The sequence below is a fragment of the Podarcis melisellensis genome, assembly GCF_964234715.1.
Source record: "Podarcis melisellensis genome assembly, chromosome: 4".
NCBI classification, from domain to species: Eukaryota; Metazoa; Chordata; class Lepidosauria; order Squamata; family Lacertidae; genus Podarcis; species Podarcis melisellensis.
The window spans coordinates 105,023,527-105,044,075 of record NC_138531.1 but is presented as its reverse complement, the minus strand read 5'-3'; the positions used below and the strand labels follow the sequence as shown (position 1 = coordinate 105,044,075).

General features: G+C 47.0%; 1 protein-coding gene across 1 annotated transcript in view; it reads left to right on the top strand.

Moving 5' to 3' along the window:
- The first annotated feature begins 6,333 nt into the window (after positions 1-6,333).
- Positions 6,334-20,549, top strand: part of LOC309369072 (uncharacterized protein) — a 77,418-nt gene continuing 63,202 nt past the window's right edge. Inside the window, exon 1 of the mRNA XM_081909675.1 lies at positions 6,334-6,520. Within this exon, the coding sequence (XP_081765801.1) occupies positions 6,461-6,520 (60 nt within the window). The 5' untranslated portion in view covers positions 6,334-6,460. The remainder of the gene's footprint in view (positions 6,521-20,549) is intronic.

Here is a 20,549-nt window from a genome sequence, read left to right as displayed (position 1 = left end):
AATATGCACCCGGTACCAGCTGAGCTTGCTAGGCCTCTGCAGGGGAAAGGTCTCCCTTGGGAGGTGGGGGACTCTCCTTCCTGGGAGGTTTCTCAGCAGAGATCGGAGGGCCATCTGCCCTGGAGGCTTCCGCGGAGATTCCTGCATGGCGGGGGGTTGGACTGGATGACCCTGGGATCCCCTCCTATCTCTCCACTCCTGAATTGCAGGAGGAGCTTCCTTGCCTCCTGCAAAGCCCCTTTCCCTGCAAACTCTTCCTCCGGTTTCTGGCCGAGGGAGGGAGATGCTCTGAGCCCAACCGAGAGCCTCACCCCCAAAAGGATCTCTGGGCATTGAGGGAGCCAGGGGGGCAGCTGCCCCCCGAATGAATAACAAATAATAAGAATATGAGGTTTTGCCAAGCAAGAGAGGGCTGAGCTGGGGGACTCGGCTTGGCAAGGGTTAAAGGGAACTGAGCTGCCTTCCTAGAGAGGCCAGGAAGCAAGGGGGGCAGGTCCTCCAGAGCCAAGGCCCCCCCCCCCAGTCCTTCCCTGCTTCTATGTCTCTCCTGCAAGGGCTGCCTCGCTCTCCCCTCCCGGGATCTGGTGAGTCTCCCCCCTCTCTCTCTCTGGGATCTGGTGGGGGTCCCTGGGCTGCAGCAGGGGAGGAGGCCTGGGGGGGCCCTGATCTGCTCCTGCAGGGGGGGGACCCCAAGTCAGGGGGGAGGAGAGGGTCCTGCCAGGAAGGGGCCAGGGCTGCCATGCTCTCCTTCCTGCAGATCAGAGGATCCCAAACTCAGTTGGCCTTTCGCCCCCCCCCCCTTCAGAAAAAATCTCCCTTCTTCAAACAAAGGAGTCCCTGGGACTTTAACTCCCTGTGACGTCTCTCATCGTCATTGCAGAACAGAGGAAACATCTGCAAATGGTTTTCCAAAGCTGAACGAGGAGGTGGACTAGCCCCCCCCCCAAAAAAAAAAGTGGGAAAGAGAGGCCAGGAATAAGGAGAGGGATCCCAGCCCAGAGTCTGGCTGCTGCATTGGGGACCAGTTTCCCCGTGTCTCCCAGTGTCTCCCAGGGCAGCTCCCCACGGAGGCCACTGCAGCAATCCCCTCGCACCCAGAGCAGGGCATCCCAGGACCCCATCCTCTCTCTCCCAAAGGGATTGTTGCTGGCAAAGCAGCCGGAAATGGGCGCTGCTCCTCACTGAGCCTCCAGGGACCTGGGCATCAGTGGCTGTGCGTGTGTGAAGCCATCTAAGAGAATAATAATAATAAATTAGCTGCCTAAATTTCAAAGGAGATGTCTTTGGCCCCTCCCACTTGGCCCTCAGGGGGTTGACTAGATACATACCTGGCCCTCAAGAGAAAGAAAAAGGGACCCCACCCCAGGAGTCTGCCTTGAGAGTGGCAGAGAGTCCAAGTGCAAGAAAAGGAGACGGAAGCAGGGGGGAAATGTGCCCAGAAGTGGGGGTGGGGGGAGAGGAACTCCTGAGGACCCCCGGATGAGGACCCCCTCTAGAGCCAAGCATCCATTTTTCAAATGACTCCCTTGTCAGTCAGTTCTGACTTCTTGCATTGACTGGAAGGCAGGAGCAACCAGGCTGATTCATCTCCCAGAAACCCCTTCAGTTGCCTCCACATTCTGCATTGCTAGAGGGCTAGAGACTTACTTCTTCTCCCCTTCCTCCTCCTCTTTCTTTTCAAAAAGGTATCTCACGCTTTGGGCTCTGGTACCGTCCAGGCCTGATTCCTGGCAAGTCTCATCCATGCTTGCTCAGGGAATCTTTTTCTTCTACTGACCTACAAATTCTGTAACAGAACAATGTATTTGCTTTGTAGGATTTGCTAGAGCTTCTCATTCAGACGGACAGAACTTGGCAGAAGACCAAAGGGTTCCTTCCGATCTCTCAGAGGCTTCCTGAGAGCACAGATGGATGAGCGAGACTCAGCTGGCCCTGGAGCAGGAAGAGACCATGCCATCCAAACTGGGAGCAGTGGGGGGTTCTGGGAAAACTCTGTGCAGAAGATCCTGGGTGAGGAGGACACTCTCCGCTCAGAGGTGCAGAGCCAGCAGCTGAGGCAGTTCTGCTGCCAGGAGGCCAAAGGACCCCGAGAGGTTGGCAGCCGACTCTACCACCTTGACCGTCAGTGGCTGAAGCCAGAAAGGCACACGAAAGCTGAGATGCTGGACCTGGTGATCTTGGAGCAGTTCCTGGCTGTCCTTCCCCCGGAGATGGAGAGCTGGGTGAGGGACTGTGGAGCGGAGACCAGTTCCCAGGCGGTGGCCCTGGCCGAAGGTTTCCTCCTGAGTCAGGCAGAGGAGAGAAAGCAGGTGAGAGAGACTTTCCTCTGGATACTACCTTGACCAGAGCCAGGGCCTTTTCGGATGTGGCTCCGTCCTGGTGGAACGCTCTCTCACAAGAGACCAGGGCACTGTGGGATTTGACATCTTTCCTCACAACATGCAAGACAGAGCTGTTCCGCCAGGCCTTCAGGGTTCAGGGTTCAGTCTGATTCTTTTCTTTCAGTACAAGAATAAGCAATAAAGAGGCTTCCTAGCCCGCTCACACCTCCTTTATAAGACCGGTGGTAACAGTCGTTGGCCCTAGCGAATATTAAAGGTAAAGGTAAAGGTACCCCTGCCCGTTCGGGCCAGTCTGGCCAGACTCTAGGGTTGTGCGCTCATCTCACTCTAGAGGCCGGGAGCCAGCGCTGTCCGCAGACACTTCCGGGTCACGTGGCCAGCGTGACAAGCTGCATCTGGCGAGCCAGCGCAGCACACGGAACGCCGTTTACCTTCCCGCTGGTAAGCGGTCCCTATTTATCTACTTGCACCCGGAAGTGCTTTCGAACTGCTAGGTTGGCAGGCGCAGGGACCGAACGACGGGAGCTCACCCCGCCGCGGGGATTCGAACCGCCGACCATGCGATCGGCAAGTCCTAGGCGCTGAGGTTTTAACCACTCTCAGTTTTACTTGACTTGATCATGGATGGAGGATTTGACCTGGCATGTGTAACAGAGACTTGGTTGGATGAAGCAGATGGGCCTGTTCTTGCCGCTGCTTGTCCACCAGGTTTCTCTTACGCACAGCAACCCAGGTCATGTGGGCGGGGAGGGGGGGTTGCAGTGATTTTTAGGAAGTCATTAGTTTGCAGCAGGCGTCCTATTGGGAAGACCCAATTTTCCGAGTGCATGTTCATAGAATCATAGAATCATAGAGTTGGAAGAGACCACAAGGGCCATCAGGTCCAACCCCCTGCCAAGCAGGAAACACCATCAGAGCACTCCTGACATATGGTTGTCAAGCCTCTGCTTAAAGACCTCCAAAGAAGGAGACTCCACCACACGCCTTGGCAGCAAATTCCACTGTCAAACAGCTCTTACTGTCAGGAGGTTATTCCTAATGTTTAGGTGGAATCTTCTTTCTTGTAGTTTGGATCCATTGCTCCGTGTCCGCTTCTCTGGAGCAGCAGAAAACAACCTTTTTCCCTCCTTTATGTGACATCCTTTTATATATTGGAACATGGCTATCATATCACCCCTTAACCTCCTCTTCTCCAGGCTAAACATGCCCAGCTCCCTTAGCCGTTCCTCATAAGGCATTGTTTCCAGGCCTTTGGCCATTTTGGTTGCCCTCCTCTGGACACGTTCCAGTTTGTCAGTGTCCTTCTTGAACTGTGGTGCCCAGAACTGGACACAGTACTCCAGGTGAGGTCTGACCAGAGCAGAATACAGTGCCACTATTACTTCCCTTGATCTAGATGCTATACTCCTATTGATGCAGCCCAGAATTGCATTGGCTTTTTTAGCTGCCGCGTCACACTGTTGGCTCATGTCAAGTTTGTGGTCAACCAAGACTCCTAGATCCTTTTCACATGTACAGTGGGGCCCCACAAGACGAATGCCTCGCATGACGAAAAACTCGCTAGACGAAAGAGTGTTCCGTTTTTGAGGTGCTTTGCAAGACGAATCTCCCTATGGGCGAGATTCGAGATTCGTCTTACGAGTTTTTTCCCTTTCCCCCCCTTTTTCTAAGCCGCTAATAGCCGCTAAGCCGGTAATAGCGCTAAGCCGCTAAAAGCCGTGCTTTGCAAGACGAAAAAACCACAAGACGAAGAGACTCGCAGAACGAATTAATTTCGTCTTGCGAGGCACCACTGTACTGCTCTCAGGCCAGGTGTCCCCCATCTTGTATTTGTGCCTCTCATTTTTTTGCCCAAGTGCAATACTTTACATTTCTCCCTGTTAAAATTCATCTTGTTTGTTTTGGCCCAGTTCTCTAATCTGTCAAGGTTGTTTTGAACGGTCAGTCAGCCAGTTACAAATCCACTGAGTGGTAGCATAGTCAAGTCCGCATTTTACCAGCTTCTTTACAAGAATATCATGGGGCACCTTGTCAAATGCCTTGCTGAAATCCAGGTAGGCTACATCCACTGCATTCCCTTCATCTACCAGGCTTGTAATTCTGTCAAAAAACGAGATCAGGTTAGTCTGACATGACTTATTTTTCAGAAATCCATGCTGACTATTGGTGATCACAGCATTCCTTTCTAGGTGCTCACAGACTGTTTGCTTAATGATCTGCTACAGAATCTTCCCTGGTATTGATGTCAGACTGACTGGGCGGTAATTATTTGGGTCCTCTCTTTCCCCCTTTTTGAAAATAGGGACAACATTTGCCCTCCTCCACTCTGGTGGGACTTCGCCTGTTCTCCAGGAATTCTCAAAGATGACTGCCAGTGGTTCTGGCAGGGGTTCAAAGATGACTGCCAGTGTTCTGGAAGTTGGGCAATAGAGTACAGGATTCCTTTTGGTGTACCGACCTCCCCGCTGCACCAAGGATTCCGTGCCCGAGCCGCTTCAGGTCGTGGCGGATGTTCTCCTGGAGATACCTAGTTTGGTTGTCCTAGGGGATTTTAATATTCATGCCGACACGACCTTACAAGGGGCCGCTCGGGACTTCATGGAAAGCATGGCCTCCATGGGGCTGTCCCTGAATAAGTCTGGCCCAACCCATAGCTGCGAACATGCCATGGACCTGCTGTTTACCTCTATGGATGTTGGTGATCTGACACTAAGTAAAGCAAAACGAAAGAAGTGCCATGGTCAGACCACTTTCCTGGTGAAACTTGACTTCTCCGCGACCCTTCCCCTCTGCAGGGAGGTGGGACCGATTCAGATGGTCCACCCCTGCCACTTAATGGATCCAAATGATTTCCAGAGAGTGGTAAAGGTAAAGGTAAAGGTACCCCTGCCCGTACGGGCCAGTCTTGACAGACTCTGGGGTTGTGCGCCCATCTCACTTAAGAGGCCAGGGGCCAGCGCTGTCCGGAGACACTTCCGGGTCACGTGGCCAGCGTGACATCGCTGCTCTGGTGAGCCAGAGCCGCACACGGAAACGCCGTTTACCTTCCCGCTGGTAAGCGGTCCCTATTTATCTACTTGCACCCGGAGGTGCTTTCGAACTGCTAGGTTGGCAGGCGCTGGGACCAAGCAGCGGGAGCGCACCCCGCCGCAGGGATTCGAACCGCCGACCTTTCGATCGGCAAGTCCTAGGAGGTGAGGCTTTAACCCACAGCGCCACCTGCGTCCCAGTCCAGAGAGTGGTAGGGGATGCTTTATCCCATGTTGATGGCCTTTAAACTGATTCCCTGGTGGCCCGCTGGAATGTGGAGTTAACCAGGGCTATTGACTGTTTCGCTCCGAAGCGCCCTCTCCGATTGCATGGAGCCCAGACAGCCCCGTGGTTTTCCACGGATCTGAGGGCAATGAAACAATCGTTGAGACTGCTAGAGCGCCGGTGGCGGATGACCTATTCTAAAGCTGACCGGACACAGGTTAGAGCTCAATGTCGAGCCTACCAAGTGGCGGCAGCGACGGCGAAGACTTTCTCCACCGCCTCTATTTAATCTGCAGAAAACAGCAGCAAGAGACTTTTAGCGGAACCACCTGCTACATCGGGGCCCAGTACGGGCCACATGATCTCCTGCAATAATTTTGCAAAGTTTTTTGCAGATAAAGTCTCTCAGATTCAGGAAGAGGTAGACGCCACCGTGGGATCAGGGCCAGGGCGGGAGAGTGCTAGAGTCCTGTCTAGTCAAATTGCGTGGGAACAATTCCAATCTGTTACCTCCGAGGATGTGGACAGGCTGCTTGGACGAGTGAAACCAACCACCTGTCTCCTTGATCCTTGCCCATCCTGGCTTATAAAAGCGAGCCGGGAAGGGCTGGGCGATGGGCTTCGTGAGGTGGTGAATGCTTCCCTCCGTGAGGGAGCCTTCCCAGACCCGCTGAAAGAGGCGGTTATTAAACAGCTTCTTTAAAAACCATCTTTAGATGCAGTGACGATGGCCAACTATCGCCCAGTGTCAAATCTTCCATTCTTGGGCAAGGTGATTGAGCGAGTGGTTGCTGAACAACTCCAGGCATGCCTGGAAGAAGCGGACCATTTGGATCCCTTCCAGTCAGGATTCAGACCTCATCATGGGACTGAAACTGCCTTGGTCGCACTGGTTGATGATCTCCGGCGGGCTAGGGACAAAGGTGAGAGCTGTTTCCTAGTTCTGCTGGATCTCTCAGTGGCGTTTGATACCATCGACCATAACATCCTTTTGGACTGTCTTGAGGGGCTGGGAGCTGGGGGCACTGTCATGCAGTGGTTCCGCTCCTTCCTCCTGGGCTGTGTTCAGAAAGTGGTGGGGGGATGAGTGTTCATACCCCTGGGCCCTCACTTGTGGGGTGCCTCAGGGTTCTGTCCTCTCCCCAATGCTTTTCAACATCTACATGCAGCTGCTGGGAGAGATCATCAGGGGGTTTGGGCTTGGTGTTCATCAGTATGCGGATGATACCCAGCTCTACCTCTCTTTCAAATCAGAACCAGTGAAGGCAGTGAAGGTCCTGTGTGAGTGTCTGGAGGCAGTTGGTTGGTGGATGGATGATGGCTAACAGATTGAGATTGAATCCTGACAAGACAGAAGTACTGTTTTTGGGGGACCTGAGGCGTGTGAATGTGGAGGACTCCCTGGTCCTGAAGGGGGTAACTGTGCCCCTGAAGGACCAGGTGCGTAGCCTGGGAGTCATTTTGGACTCTCAGCTGTCCATGGAGGCACAGGTCAATTCTGTGTCCAGGGCAGCTGTTTACCTGCTCCATCTGGTATGCAGGATGAGACCCTACCTCCCCGCGGACTGTCTCGCCAGAGTGGTGCATGCTCTGGTTATCTCCCGCTTGGACTACACCAATGCGCTCTACGTGGGGCTACCTTTGAAGGTGACCCGGAAACTACAACTAATCCAGAATGCGGCAGCCAGACTGGTGACTGGGAGCGGCCGCCGAGACCATATAACACCGGTCTTGAAAGACCTACATTGGCTCCCAGTACGTTTCCAAGCACAATTCAAAGTGTTGGTGCTGACCTTTAAAGCCCTAAATGGCCTCGGTCCAGTATACCTGAAGGAGCATCTCCACCCCTATCGTTCTACCCAGACACTGAGGTCCAGCTCCGAGGGCCTTCTGGCTGTTCCCTCACTGCGAGAAGCCAAGTTACAGGAAACTAGGCAGAGGGCCTTCTTGGTAGTGGTGCCCACCCTGTGCAACACCCTCCCTTCAGATGTCAAAGAGAACAACAACTACCAGACTTTTAGAAGACATCTGAAGGCAGCCCTGTTTAGGGAAGTTTTTAATGTTTGATGTATCACAGTATTTTAATATTCTTTTGGAAGCCGCCCAGAGTGGCTGGGGAAACCCAGCCAGATGGGCGGGGTATAAATAATAAATTATTATTCTTATTATTATACCAGTGGACTGCCGTCTGTCCAGATTTTAATTTGTTTTGAACTAATTTTAAGAAGTATTTTAATTAATCAATTGCCTGTTCTTATGTTCTTTGTATACTGTGTTAGATTTATGATGTTAGCCACCAAAAGATTGGCTCCGGCCAGGGAGGGTGGGGTACAAATAAAAAAATATTATTATTATTATTAGGGGCTCCAAAGAAGATGGAGAATATCCCATAATGCTCTGCTGATGGCCCATCCTTTTTCTGGGAAGGCATCCATGGAATGAGATCTCACACCATTAAAGTTTTAAACTTTTCCATTATCTTTCTGCTATTTCTTGTCATTCATTTTCTGTTTTGAATCCTTGTTGCTCTTTCAGGAAAAGGATCATTTTGAGGAAATGGACCTGGATTCCTGTGAGGCAGAGAGGCCTCTGTTGGACACCAGAGAGAGGCCACTGGGTAAGGAGGAAGGTGGCTTTTCTCCATTTGGTCTCATTCTGTTGGTTTCCCATATAATCTCTGGGTTCTTTTCATCAAGTTTTTTTTTGGGGGGGGGAATTGGGAGGAAGGGTCTAGAGGAGGAGAGATGTATTTCTGCATGACTAATGTCAGAGCTGCCCGAGGTCCCAGCTCACAGAGGACCAACGCCAGTTCTTGTTGTATACAAAAGTCTTTATTGAAGTTCAGTTTCGATTTCAAAGCCGCGGCGCGCAGCTCTACGTCTCAAACTCTAGACCGCTGAAGCTCCGTCTGAATCTCCTCCCCCCAGACACCAGTTTAAGACTCTAGCCTTGCTCCCCCTTTTCCTTTGCTCTTTCCTCCTCTGGTTCCGCCTGTCCGCTGGGGTCTTGCCCTTTCTAGACTCTTCTGACGCTGAGTCCCCTGAGTCTTCCCCCTGCCTCCGGCGGGCTTTAGGACCTGGTTCCCAATCCGGGTTTTCTGCTGTCCCGCACGCCTGTACATTCGAACTTGGCGCGCGCGCCCAGCCGGCAACCTTCCTCCTGACTGTTACACTGCTCCTGTCACTGCTTCCCCCTTCGGGGAGGCTAGCTGGACCTGACTTCCCCTCCGTTCCCCCACTCTCCAATAGAGGCGTGGTCAGCCCTGACTCATCTTCTCTCCCTGCTGGAGGAGACGCTGGCCCTGATACATGGGACTCTTCCCCCCCACTATGCTCTGGTGGGGAAGCTGGTCCTGATCTCCCGCTGCTGCTTTGGGAGTCCCCGCTGGCCCCTTGCTTCTGGTGCGTCCCCCCTGGGACCCCCCTTGCCCTGGCCATCGGCGCCCCCTCTGGGAATCTTCTGATTCGCTGGAGAGACTCATGGAATCTCTCGGGTCACTGTCATACTCCCCTGCGCTGCCCTCAGATTCTTCCCCTTCGCTCTCCATTTCCTCTCTCCCCTGTGCCTCTGCTCCTGAGCCCCTGACAACTAACATATGAAATGGGCGCAAATGTCCAAATGCACTCAGCAGGAAAGGCTTTCTGAAAGGCCCATCTGTAGATAGAGATGCCCTGTTTCACCTGTGAGAGACGCGGGCACGCCTGGCATCCTGCTTACCTGTTTTCTCTTGCAGGTGACAGAATGATGCCGGCAAGATCTCCTGATCCGCCTTTTCATGGGGGCAGAAGGGAAGCAGCAGCTGTGGAACCAGATCAGGTCAGGGGAAGCTGCCTTGTGGGGTCAGAGGCCGAGGGATGGAGCAATGTCATGGACTGGTTGGGCACAGAGGAATGGTGGGAGGAAGCAGCCGGGGAACCAGGAAGGGAAGACCTTTCAGAGCCCAAGGAGTGAAGGTGGAGGAAGGATGAGCGGTCAGAGGGAGAAGAGGGAGAAGCCTGGGAAGAGGAGGTGTCAGAAGCTGAAGGGATAACAGGGCTTAGTGAGCTGGGAGACTCTGAAGCAGAATGCAGTGCAGAATCGGAGGCAGAAGAGGAAGGAGGCGAGTGGGAGGAGGGAGGTCGGGAGGCAGAGGTGAGTCAGGAGGAGGAGGAGCCACCACCAGGGGCTCCCTCTCCTTCTGCCATAAGCCACCTTCCCTGCTTGTCTCTCAGAGCCCGGAGACTTCTGACAATGGCGGAGCAAAGGCAGGCTACACACTGGCGCACTGTTGAATCACTTGCCAGAAACCCCAGAGAGGAGGGGACTTGGGGAGCTAGGGGCCTTCTCTTTTAGCAGCTGATTTTATGGAGGAAGACCCTGTCATGGAATTCTACTCAGTATTGATCCAGGGAGAACTCCAATGTATAGTTACCAGAGTGAAACCTAAACATGTTACAGGACCCCCCAAAATAGACCAGAGACAATTGTATTTCACCCAGCAGAGCTTTACTGCTACTGAAGACAAATGAGCATAATGGTCCCAAATCCAAAACATTCAGGATTGGCCCTGTCCATAAGAAATCCAGTTGCAGCAAACTTAACTGAAATTTCCCACAACTTATAATAAGTTTAAACCTCAACACTCAGCATACTATGTACAGAACACCAGAAGAGAGAGAGAGAGAGGGAAGGAAAGAGAAACCCAGGCTCCTTCTGGCCTCTTCTTATAGTCAGCATGACCTTGACAGAAGACATAACAGAACCACTTTAACCCAGCTGTACTCAGGCTGCGAGGCCTGGGTCCTTGTGCCAAAGGCCAAGCACTGAAAGGGTGGCCCTAGGTCCCAAAAGATGATTTTCTGTGGGTATGAGCCAGGGACCAAGGGGTGGAGATTTGCCTATCCAACAGGCAATCAGTCCAGGATTCTGCTCAGCAGTAGTGCTGAGTTCTGTGAGTAGAATGGATGGACACACATACATGGGAACCCTGATGTTCTTTCAGAGAGTCTGCAAGACTCTGCTGATGAGGAAGAGGTAGAGGTTGAACCTGCTGCTGAGGCACAGAGTCCTGACCCAGAGCAGGTAGAGGGAAGAACTTCTCCTAAAGCTGTGAAGCTTGAACAGAGAAGTGCTCCTTCCTCACCTACAGGTTCAGCTGAGAAGTCTAAACTGCGCAGTAAGTCAGAGGGGAGCTCTCTGAGGCCAAGGATATTATAGCAGGTCCTAGTGGGTCTGAGGGGGTAACTGAAACTGGGTTGAGACGTTCAGCTCGCAGAACGAAAGGTAAACCTCCTGACAGGTTTGCAGTCACAAGTGTGTGGGTTGGCATGGCACAGTGTGAACCTGTTTTGAGGATGTTCAGAAACTGCCTCAGGAAGAAGCCAGGAAATGGCATGAGGCAATGCAGAAGGAGATGAGCTCAATGGAGTCTCTAGGTATGTTCTCCCTCACAACGTTGCCAGTGGGCAAACAGGCCGTGAGCAGCCGCTGGGTTTACCGTCTTAAACCCACAGCAACAGGCTAGGCCAGTAGCCAGAGGGTTCACACAGCAAAAGGGGCTGCATTATACTGAGGTATATGCTCCCACTTCCAGAAGTGAAACTCTGCACATGCTCTTAGCCATTGCTGCACAGAGGTTTTCAGGTGCATCACTTTGATGTGGATGTGGCCTATTGTTGTTTTTTTTAATAATATTTATTAAGAGTTAACAAAGTCATAAATACAAAAATACATAATGAAGCAAAAAGAAAAGACTCTCAAACAAAAATACAAAATACAGAAAACGAGAAAAATACAAATAGATAAAAATAAAAATAAAAAAATAAAAACAAATCCATTTTTTTTATAACTTTGGACTCATTAGCTTGTTTCTTTGACCTCCTCACACCTCCCCTTTTTGTATTCCCATTAATATAATCAAATCAGCAAATCCTTACCCTCTTTCATTTATCTTAACTCTATATCTTAATATATTATAGCCCTATATTTTCATCCATTGTCAATTCATTTTTGCATACTTTTTAACTTTGTTGCTAATGCCACTTATTTTCAGTCCAACATCATTTTAACATTCATTAATTTTACAGTGTTTCTGCAGATAGTCTGTAAATTTCTTCCAATCTTCTTCCACCAACTCTTCTCCCAGGTCTCGGATTCTGCCAGTCATTTCCGCTAATTCCATATAGTCCATCACCTTTATTTGCCACTCTTCCAGGGTGGGTAGATCTTGTGTCTTCCAATACTTTGCAATAAGTATTCTTGCTGCCGTTGTTGCATACATAAAGAAAGTTCTATCCTTCTTTGGCACCAATTGGCCGACCATGCTCAGGAGAAAGGCCTCTGGTTTCTTCAAGAAGGTATACTTAAATACCTTTTTCATTTCATTATAGATCATCTCCCAGAAAGCCTTAATCTTTGGGCATGTCCACCAAAGGTGAAAGAATGTACCTTCATTCTCTTTACATTTCCAACATTTATTCTCGGGCAAATGATATATTTTTGCGAGCTTTAATGGTGTCATGTACCACCTGTATATCATTTTCATAATATTCTCTCTTAAAGCATTACATGCCGTGAATTTCATACCGGTGGTCCACAACTGTTCCCAGTTAGCAAACATAATATTATGACCAACATCTTGTGCCCATTTAATCATAGCTGATTTAACCGTTTCATCCTGAGTATTCCATTTTAACAGCAAGTTATACATTCTTGAAAGTATCTTAGTTTTCGGTTCTAACAGTTCTGTTTCCAATTTTGATTTTTCCACCTGGAAGCCATTTTTTTTGTCCAAATTGTAGGCCTCTCTTATTTGATAATAATGAAGCCAGTCTCGCACTTTATCTTTTAATTTCTCAAAGCTCTGCAATTTCAATTTGTCTCCTTCTTGTTCCAATATTTCCCAATATTTCGGCCATTTGGCCTCCATATTGAGTTTTTTCAGAGCCTTTGCTTCCATTGGTGACACCCACCTTGGGGTTTTGTTTTCCAATAAGTCTTTATATCTTATCCAGACATTAAACAATGCTTTCCTGACAATATGGCTTTTAAACGCTTTATGTGCTTTGACCTTATCATACCACAAATATGCATGCCACCCAAATACATTATTGAAACCTTCTAAGTCCAAAATGTCTGTGTTCTCAAGAAGCAGCCAGTCTTTCAACCAGCAGAATGCTGCTGATTCATAGTAAAGTTTAAGGTCTGGCAGGGCAAATCTGCCTCTTTCCTTTGCGTCAGTTAATATTTTAAATTTTATTCTGGGCTTCTTGCCCTGCCAGACAAATCTAGAAATATCTCTCTGCCACTTCTTGAAACAGTCCATCTTGTCCAAAATTTGCAGTGATTGAAACAGAAATAACATTTTTGGCAATACATTCATCTTTATAGCTGCAATTCGACCCAACAAGGAAAGCTTCAAATTTGACCATATTTCTAAGTCTTTTTTCACTTCTGCCCAACATGCAGTCATATTAACTCCTAGATATTTTACTTTCTTAGCCAATGTTAAACCTGTCTCCTTCTGATACCTCTCTTTCTCAATCGCTGTAAGATTTTTCTCAAGCACTTTAGTTTTTGACTTGTTCAGCTTAAAACCTGCCACCTGACCAAATTCTTGAATCAATTGTAATACTCTTTTCGTACTAGATTCTGGCTCCTGTAACGTCAAAACTAGATCATCTGTGAAAGCTTTCAATTTGTATTGTTTGGCTCCGACCTGAATACCTTTGATCAAACGGTTCCTCCTAATCATGTTCAGCAAAACCTCCAGGACCGAAATAAAAAGCAGTGGGGAAATTGGGCAGCCTTGTCGTGTCCCTTTCTCTATCTTAAATTCCTCTGTCATCACATTATTAACTATTAACCTAGCCTTTTGTTCTGAGTAAACTGCACTTATACCATTTTCAAACCCTTGACCCACCCCCATTCCCTGAAGATTTTCTTCATAAAACTCCAAGAGATATTGTCAAAGGCTTTTTCCGCGTCTATAAAAATTAAAACTGCTTTGGTATTAATGTTCACTTGCAACTTCTCCAAAATGTTAATTATATTCCTCGTATTGTCAGACAAGTGTCTACCTGGGAGAAAGCCGGCTTGGTCCTTATGTATCTCTTCAACTAATACCTTTTTTAATCTATTAGCCAAAATATCAGCAAAAATTTTATAATCCACATTAAGAAGGGATATGGGGCGGTAGTTCTTAAGTTGTGTCTTTTCAGACTCAGTTTTCGGTATAAGTGTAATATAAGCTTCCTTCCATGACTCTGGCGCCTTTCCCCCCCTCCAAAATCTCATTACAGACCTCCTTTATAGAATCATAGAGTTGGAAGAGACCACAAGGGCCATCGAGTCCAACCCCCTGCCAAGCAGGAAACACCATCAGAGCACTCCTGACATATGGTTGTCAAGCCTCTGCTTAAAGACCTCCAAAGAAGGAGACTCCACCACACTCCTTGGCAGCAAATTCTACTGTCGAACAGCTCTTACTGTCAGGAAGTTCTTCCTAATGTTTAGGTGGAATCTTCTTTCTTGTAGTTTGGATCCATTGCTCCGTGTCCGCTTCTCTGGAGCAGCAGAAAACAACCTTTCTCCCTCCTCTATGTGACATCCTTTTATATATTTGAACATGGCTATCATATCACCCCTTCACCTCCTCTTCTCCAGGCTAAACATGCCCAGCTCCCTTAGCCGTTCCTCATAAGGCATCGTTTCCAGGCCTTGGACCATTTTGGTTGCCCTCCTCTGGACCCATTCCAGTTTGTCAGTGTCCTTCTTGAACTGTGGTGCCCAGAACTGGACACAGTACTCCAGGTGAGGTCTGACCAGAGCAGAATATAGTGGCACTATTACTTCCCTTGATCTAGATGCTATACTCCTATTGATGCAGCCTTTAGTGGCTGAATAAACCAGTCTTTCAAGGACCTATAGTATTTTGAGGTTAGTCCATCCGGCCCTGGAGATTTACCCAACTGCATATTCTGAATGGCACCTTCTACCTCCTGTTCTGTAATTTTATGGTTCAACATTGTCTTGTTTTCTTGAGAATTTTTTTGTAATCCATTTGTTATTAGAAATTGGTCTATATCAGTCTCTTTCTGTGGCCCTTGTGTATATAGTTGTTTAAAGTATCTCTGGAAGCACCTTCTAATCTCCAATGGATTCTGTATGTTCTTTCCTTCCACATCTAGGTTTCTAATAGTGTTTAATTTCTGTCTTTTTTTCATCTGCCAAGCTAGCAGTTTCCCACATTTATTAGCCGATTCAAATGTCTTTTGTCTCATCTGCTTAATTTTCCATTCTACTTCCTGGTTTATCATTTTCATATATTGTACTTGATATAGCTTTATTTCTCTCAGAATCACTTGCGACTTTGGTTTCGCTCTTAATTTCTTCTCTCCTTTTATTTTTTCCAATATTTTATCTTTTTTTCTCATTTTGAGTTCTCTTTTTTATTGCATTCTGTTGAAAAAGAAACCCTCTCATGACCGCTTTGCTTGCATTCCAGATTACTCTTTTTTCAACCGTGGCATTCAAATTAACCTCAAAATAGTCTCTCAAGATTTTTTGGGCCTTCTTGGTAACCTCTTGATCTCTAAATAAGGTGTCATTCATCCTCCATCTGAAGGAACCGATTGGTGTTAGTTTCATCTCCATCTTCACTGCATTATGGTCGGAGCAAGTTTTGGGGCAAATTTCCACTTTTCGTGTCTTAGGTGCCAGTCCTCTAGTTTGGTCAATTCTTGTCCATGTCATTTTGGCTTCAGAGAAGAATGTACCCTCTCTTCCAAGGGGGTTCTTAGTTCTCCAGATGTCAATTAAGTCGATATTGTCAGTCAATTCAAAAAAGGTTTTTGGTAGTCTGCCATCTTTAGTTACCAGCTGTCTCTGCAACTTGTCCATATTTGTAGATACCACTCCTTTCATATCTCCCATCATGATAATATTGTAATCCATATAGTCCAACAATGTCTCATGCAATTTCTTAAAGAATTCTGATTTCCCCTCATTTGGTGCATAAACTCCTACAATCAAATAATTTTCTCCTTGTGATTGAATTTCCACTGCCACAATTCTTCCTTGTTCATCTTTAAAAACAAATTTCGGTGATAGGCTCTCTTTAGCATAAATGACAACTCCTCTCTTTTTAACCTTGTCTGATGAAATAAACTCTTGGCCCAATCTTTTGTTGATCAGTACTTTCCTATGTAACCTAATCACATGTGTTTCCTGTAAACAAATTAAGTCCAATTGTTCTTTTTTCAATAAATGGAAGACCTTCTTCCTCTTCTCTGGGGAGTTAAATCCATGAATATTCCAACTTAATAATTGCAGAGACATGGTGTAGTTATTCTATTTTCCTCCAACTGCTCCCAAAAGTTCTTCTTCTTCTGACGGTGGTATTATTTTTCCTAGTTTATCCAATCCCAAAGGTGTTGGTACTGTGTCTAGTACTCCTGGTTTTAAGGCTCTTAGCTCTTCTGGAACTTCTTTTTGCAGGTCTTCTTAGTAGTCTCTCAAAAAAAATTCCTTGTCTTCCACTGATCTTATTTTGAGCTTTTTCCCTTTAAAGGTAAAAGATAGCCCCTGGGGGAATTCCCATCTAAAAACAACTCTGTTTCTTCTCAGTAGGGCCACCAGATCTCTATAGCTGGTTCTAAGATCCAATAAATATTTCGGAATGTCCTTAAACATCTCCACTCTTGAGTCGTTGATTTCCAAAGTCTTCTGGAAGTGTGCACTCAGTATTTTGTCCCTCTCTTCTTTCGTTCGGAGGGTAACCAAACAGTCTCTCACCCTGTTTTTTCTCCCTCCTTTTCCAAGTCCAAACGCGCTTACTATCGTAAAGTCTTGCTCCACCTCCAAATTCCAATTTTTTTCAAATTCCTGTGTAAGGTAATCACTTAAGTTATCTTTTTCAAGTTCCAGTACTGCCCTGATCCTCAGATTGGTCTGTTTCTCCCTCAGTTCAATCATAGACAAAAGTGACTGATGGTCCCCAATCTGCTTGTGCATCGGTTTTATTTCTACAGCCATTGCTTTTTCTTTTGCTTCCTCAGCTATTTTTCGATTAGACACAGATTCTTCCAGCAATTTTTTAATAGATTCTGTATTAGAATTCACCTTCTGCCCTAAATTATTAATGCTGGCAGTATTTTGGTCTATTTTAGTTGATTGTTCAGTAACTTGTTTGCTTAGGCCTTCCAATTTTTCATAAATTTTATTTAACACTGAAGTAAAATCCCCTTCTGAAGCCATTCCTTTTGACCCAGCTTGTACAAAATCTTCCCCCTGTGTCACAGGAGGGCCGGGAACAGATGATCTACATTGCTGGGAAACTGTGCTGGGCTGCTGGACTCTAGCCTTGCTAGATCTTGTTGTTCTATCCGTCATCACACTTCTGTCTGTGAATCAAGGTCAATCCCATGGTCGGGTCTTACCGTGGAAAGTCCCCAGAGTCAAGAATGGAAAAATCCCCCAGCTGAGTGCAATTTCAATGTTCCTCTAGGGGGACACTGTAACAGTCATTAAAGTTACAATAAAGAGTCTTTTCCAACTTTCCAAAGTCCCCCTCCAGAAAACAAGCAACAGTTTCAAATCCTGAGAAGACCTTCAACAAATATCTCCTTTGCAGAATTAACCATTAAAAAGTTACAATGTTTATAAGTAGTGCGACTCTCACAGCAACAATTCTAGTGGACTTGGTAGTCCGTTCCCAGGAGTTAAGTAATTGTCTCTATTTTTGTTCCACAAGTAGGAAAAAAGTCACTTTTCCCACTCCCCCCCTCCTATAGCCTGGGGGGAGTTCCTTTGCTTTGATGTTCAGATTTGAGGCTTTTAGAAGACCACTCTCCAGGTTTTAGCTTAAAGAGTCTTTGCTTTAAACTGTATACAGAAACGGAAGGCGGACTTCCTGTTTACAACTTCCCACTTCAGTGCCAGATTAATCCTTTTTTTCCTCCTTTAAGTCCCAATTCTTAAACTTCACCTACTCACGGGTTGTTGTTTAGCAGCCAAATTGACACAGGAAAAAGGTCAGTGCTCTCCGGCAACAGCTTTTGCGGCTTCACCCCACGGAAAGAGCGATCGACTCTCAGCACCGCGCCAGACTCCCGTTGCGCTCCGGAGCCTCTTATGGGGTCCCTTCGCTGATCCGGGGGCGCTAACGGTGCCTGCCGAGTCCCACGGTCACAGGCTTCTGCCTGTGATTTTTGCAAGGGTCTCCGCTTCGCCGTAGTGGACGACCCGATTTCCACGGAGCTTCTCCCTAGAAGGAGACCGCCATTGCCGTTGGCGCCGCCTCTGGAAGTCAGATGTGGCCTATTTGAACTCAGACCTCTAGGAGGATCTGTACATGCTTCCTCCTCCAGTGTTTGAGGGCAATGAGCCGAATACTGTCTGGAAGTTTCACAAGTCCATTTATGGATTAAAGCAATCGGCCAGAAATTGAAACTTGTACCTGATTGAAGCCTTAGAGAAGCTAGGTTTCAGGAAGAGTCTTGCTGAGAGCTGCCTGTATCTTAAAGGGTCAGGAGTCACACGAAATGTTGTTGATCTTTGTTGATGACATCATTCACATCTCAAGGGCAAACAAACAGGTGCAGAAGTTTGCTAAAGAATTTGGAAAACGGTTTCAGCTCAAGAACCTGGGTGCAATAAGGATCTACTTAGGTGTTCAGACAGACAGGACTGAAGATGGAAGCTTCTTGCTCAGTCAGAAAGGCAAGATTGAGCAGTTGCTTGAGAAGTTCAGAATGTCTGATTGTGCAGGGGTTAGGGCACCCATGGAGACAAGCTATGTGAAAGACAGTCGGCTAGCAGAATGCGTTGAGCGCGAGAACGCTGAGCTCTTCCAGTCCGCTCTGGGTAGTCTGTTGTATCTGTCCCAATGGAGCAGGCCGGACATTGCTTTTGCTACCAATCTGCTCAGTAGGGAAGCTATAGTGTAGCCCAGTGTAAATGCCTGGCATAGTATTAAGCGGGTGCTGCGTTACCTGCAGGATACCAAGGACTTCAGTCTCAAGCTGTCAGCTGCAGGTGAGACGGCGCTTACTTTTTGGGCAGATAGCGACGGGGCAAATCTGGATGACAGGAAGTCCGTATCTGGGATGGTAATAAAGTTTTGGGAATCTCTAGTTGGGTGGAAGTCCCGGAAGCAAAGTCTCATTGCGCTGTCCTCTACTGAGGCTGAGTTCATTGCACTGTCGGAATTGTGCAGGGAACTGGAGTTCTATAGATGCCTGGTGCAAGAGATCTATGGGGATTGTTGCCTGCCCATCACTGTTTGGGAAGACAATCAACCCTGTCTGAAGTTGGCAGAATCTGGGCAGTTTAAGGCCAGAACCAAGCATCTAGACATACGTTTCCAGAATGCGTGTCAAAGTGTCAATCCTATTGAAAGCAATCCTATCGAAACAACACAGCAATTAAGAGGAAGGAAAGAACAGAGCATTGTGTAGCAGATCATATTTCTGCTGTCTCAGAAGAGGACGTTTCCCTTTTATTTTAGGGTCCAGTGTGCTTTGAAGATGTCGCTGTTTGTTTCACGGACGAGGAGTGGGCGTTGCTGGATCCTGACCAGAGAGCTCTGCATAAGGACGTCATGAAGGAGAATCGGGGGATCGTGGCCTCTCTTGGTAAGGCTCCCTGTGGGATCGTCCTATCTGCCTGGAAATTCAAAAAATACCTCTATGTAACAAACCTCATACATTTCCACAGAGCTCAGCAGTGCCCCCTCCAACACCTGGGAACCTAACACCCCCACAATAAACCTTGAACAGCAAATTGCAGTTTTTTCTGTGAACCATCTTCCTCCAGTTCTGCCTTTTTATACCACGATTCGGCTGGTCTGAACTGCCCAGGCATCTGAAATGTCAGCTTCAGTGTTGGTATCTGAAGAAGTGTGCATGCACACGAAAGCTCATACTAATAACAAACTCAGTTGGTCTCTAAGGTGCTACTGGAAGGAATTTTTTGTATTTAGCTTCAGTTGTGCAGAAAGATAAGTAGCTTCTGTCAAGTTTTCTGTTTTTGTTTTTGCTGCTGTCAGTCTTGGGTTGACCAGAGAGATGACTGACATTGGAGATGGAGGGGATGCCATGACTGGGCCAAACAAAATCCATCCCAGAGAAGAGCCAGGCTTAATGAATCTCAGGTAGTAGTAGCAGTGATAATAGTAATACTAGTAATAATAATCTTTATTTTTACTCTGCCCACCTGGCTGGGATGCCCCAGCTGCTCTGGGTGGCTTCCAACACTTATATAAACCAGAAACATTAATCATAACAATCTGTCCCCATATAAAAAGTACATTAACTTTAAAATGAACAACTTACACTAGTGGCCAAAATTGTGGAAACCTTTTGGAGAAAGTGTATTTCAGAGCTTTGATACCTCATGACACCACTTTTTTGGGAGTACTAGCATAAAACTATATATCAATGGAAAAATAATTCAATGAAGAATGTAATGATTTTCTTCTGTCATGCAGGCACAGTCTCTCCATTCTTCGATCATCACTTGCTGTTGTGCACCTTTTCCTGCCTTTACCAGTCTGATTTTGGAGTGACTGAGTCTCTTATACCTCTTCAAAAATATAGACCAGCTTTGGTTAAGTTTTCCCCAATCTTCCTTCTAATTTCTTCATACCTGTAGCCTTGTTCACTTAATAGTACGATTTTACATCTCTTTCTGGGTAATTACCAACCAAATTGATAGCAATCACATAAAACCCTGACAAAAGTCAACCTAAGCAAGTTGTGCTTCCCTTTTCTGGTTATATGTCTATAACCTTTGTTTTTTGTTGTTTTTTTTAGGATAATATTTATGCAGGATTTAAAACATTACAAAAAAAGAAGAAAACACAATACAGAAAAACAAGACATTTCCAAGAAAAAATGCAAAAAATAAAACAGCAAAAAAGCAAAAACAGATAAAAAGGAAAATAATAATTAGAAAATACATACAATCAAAACA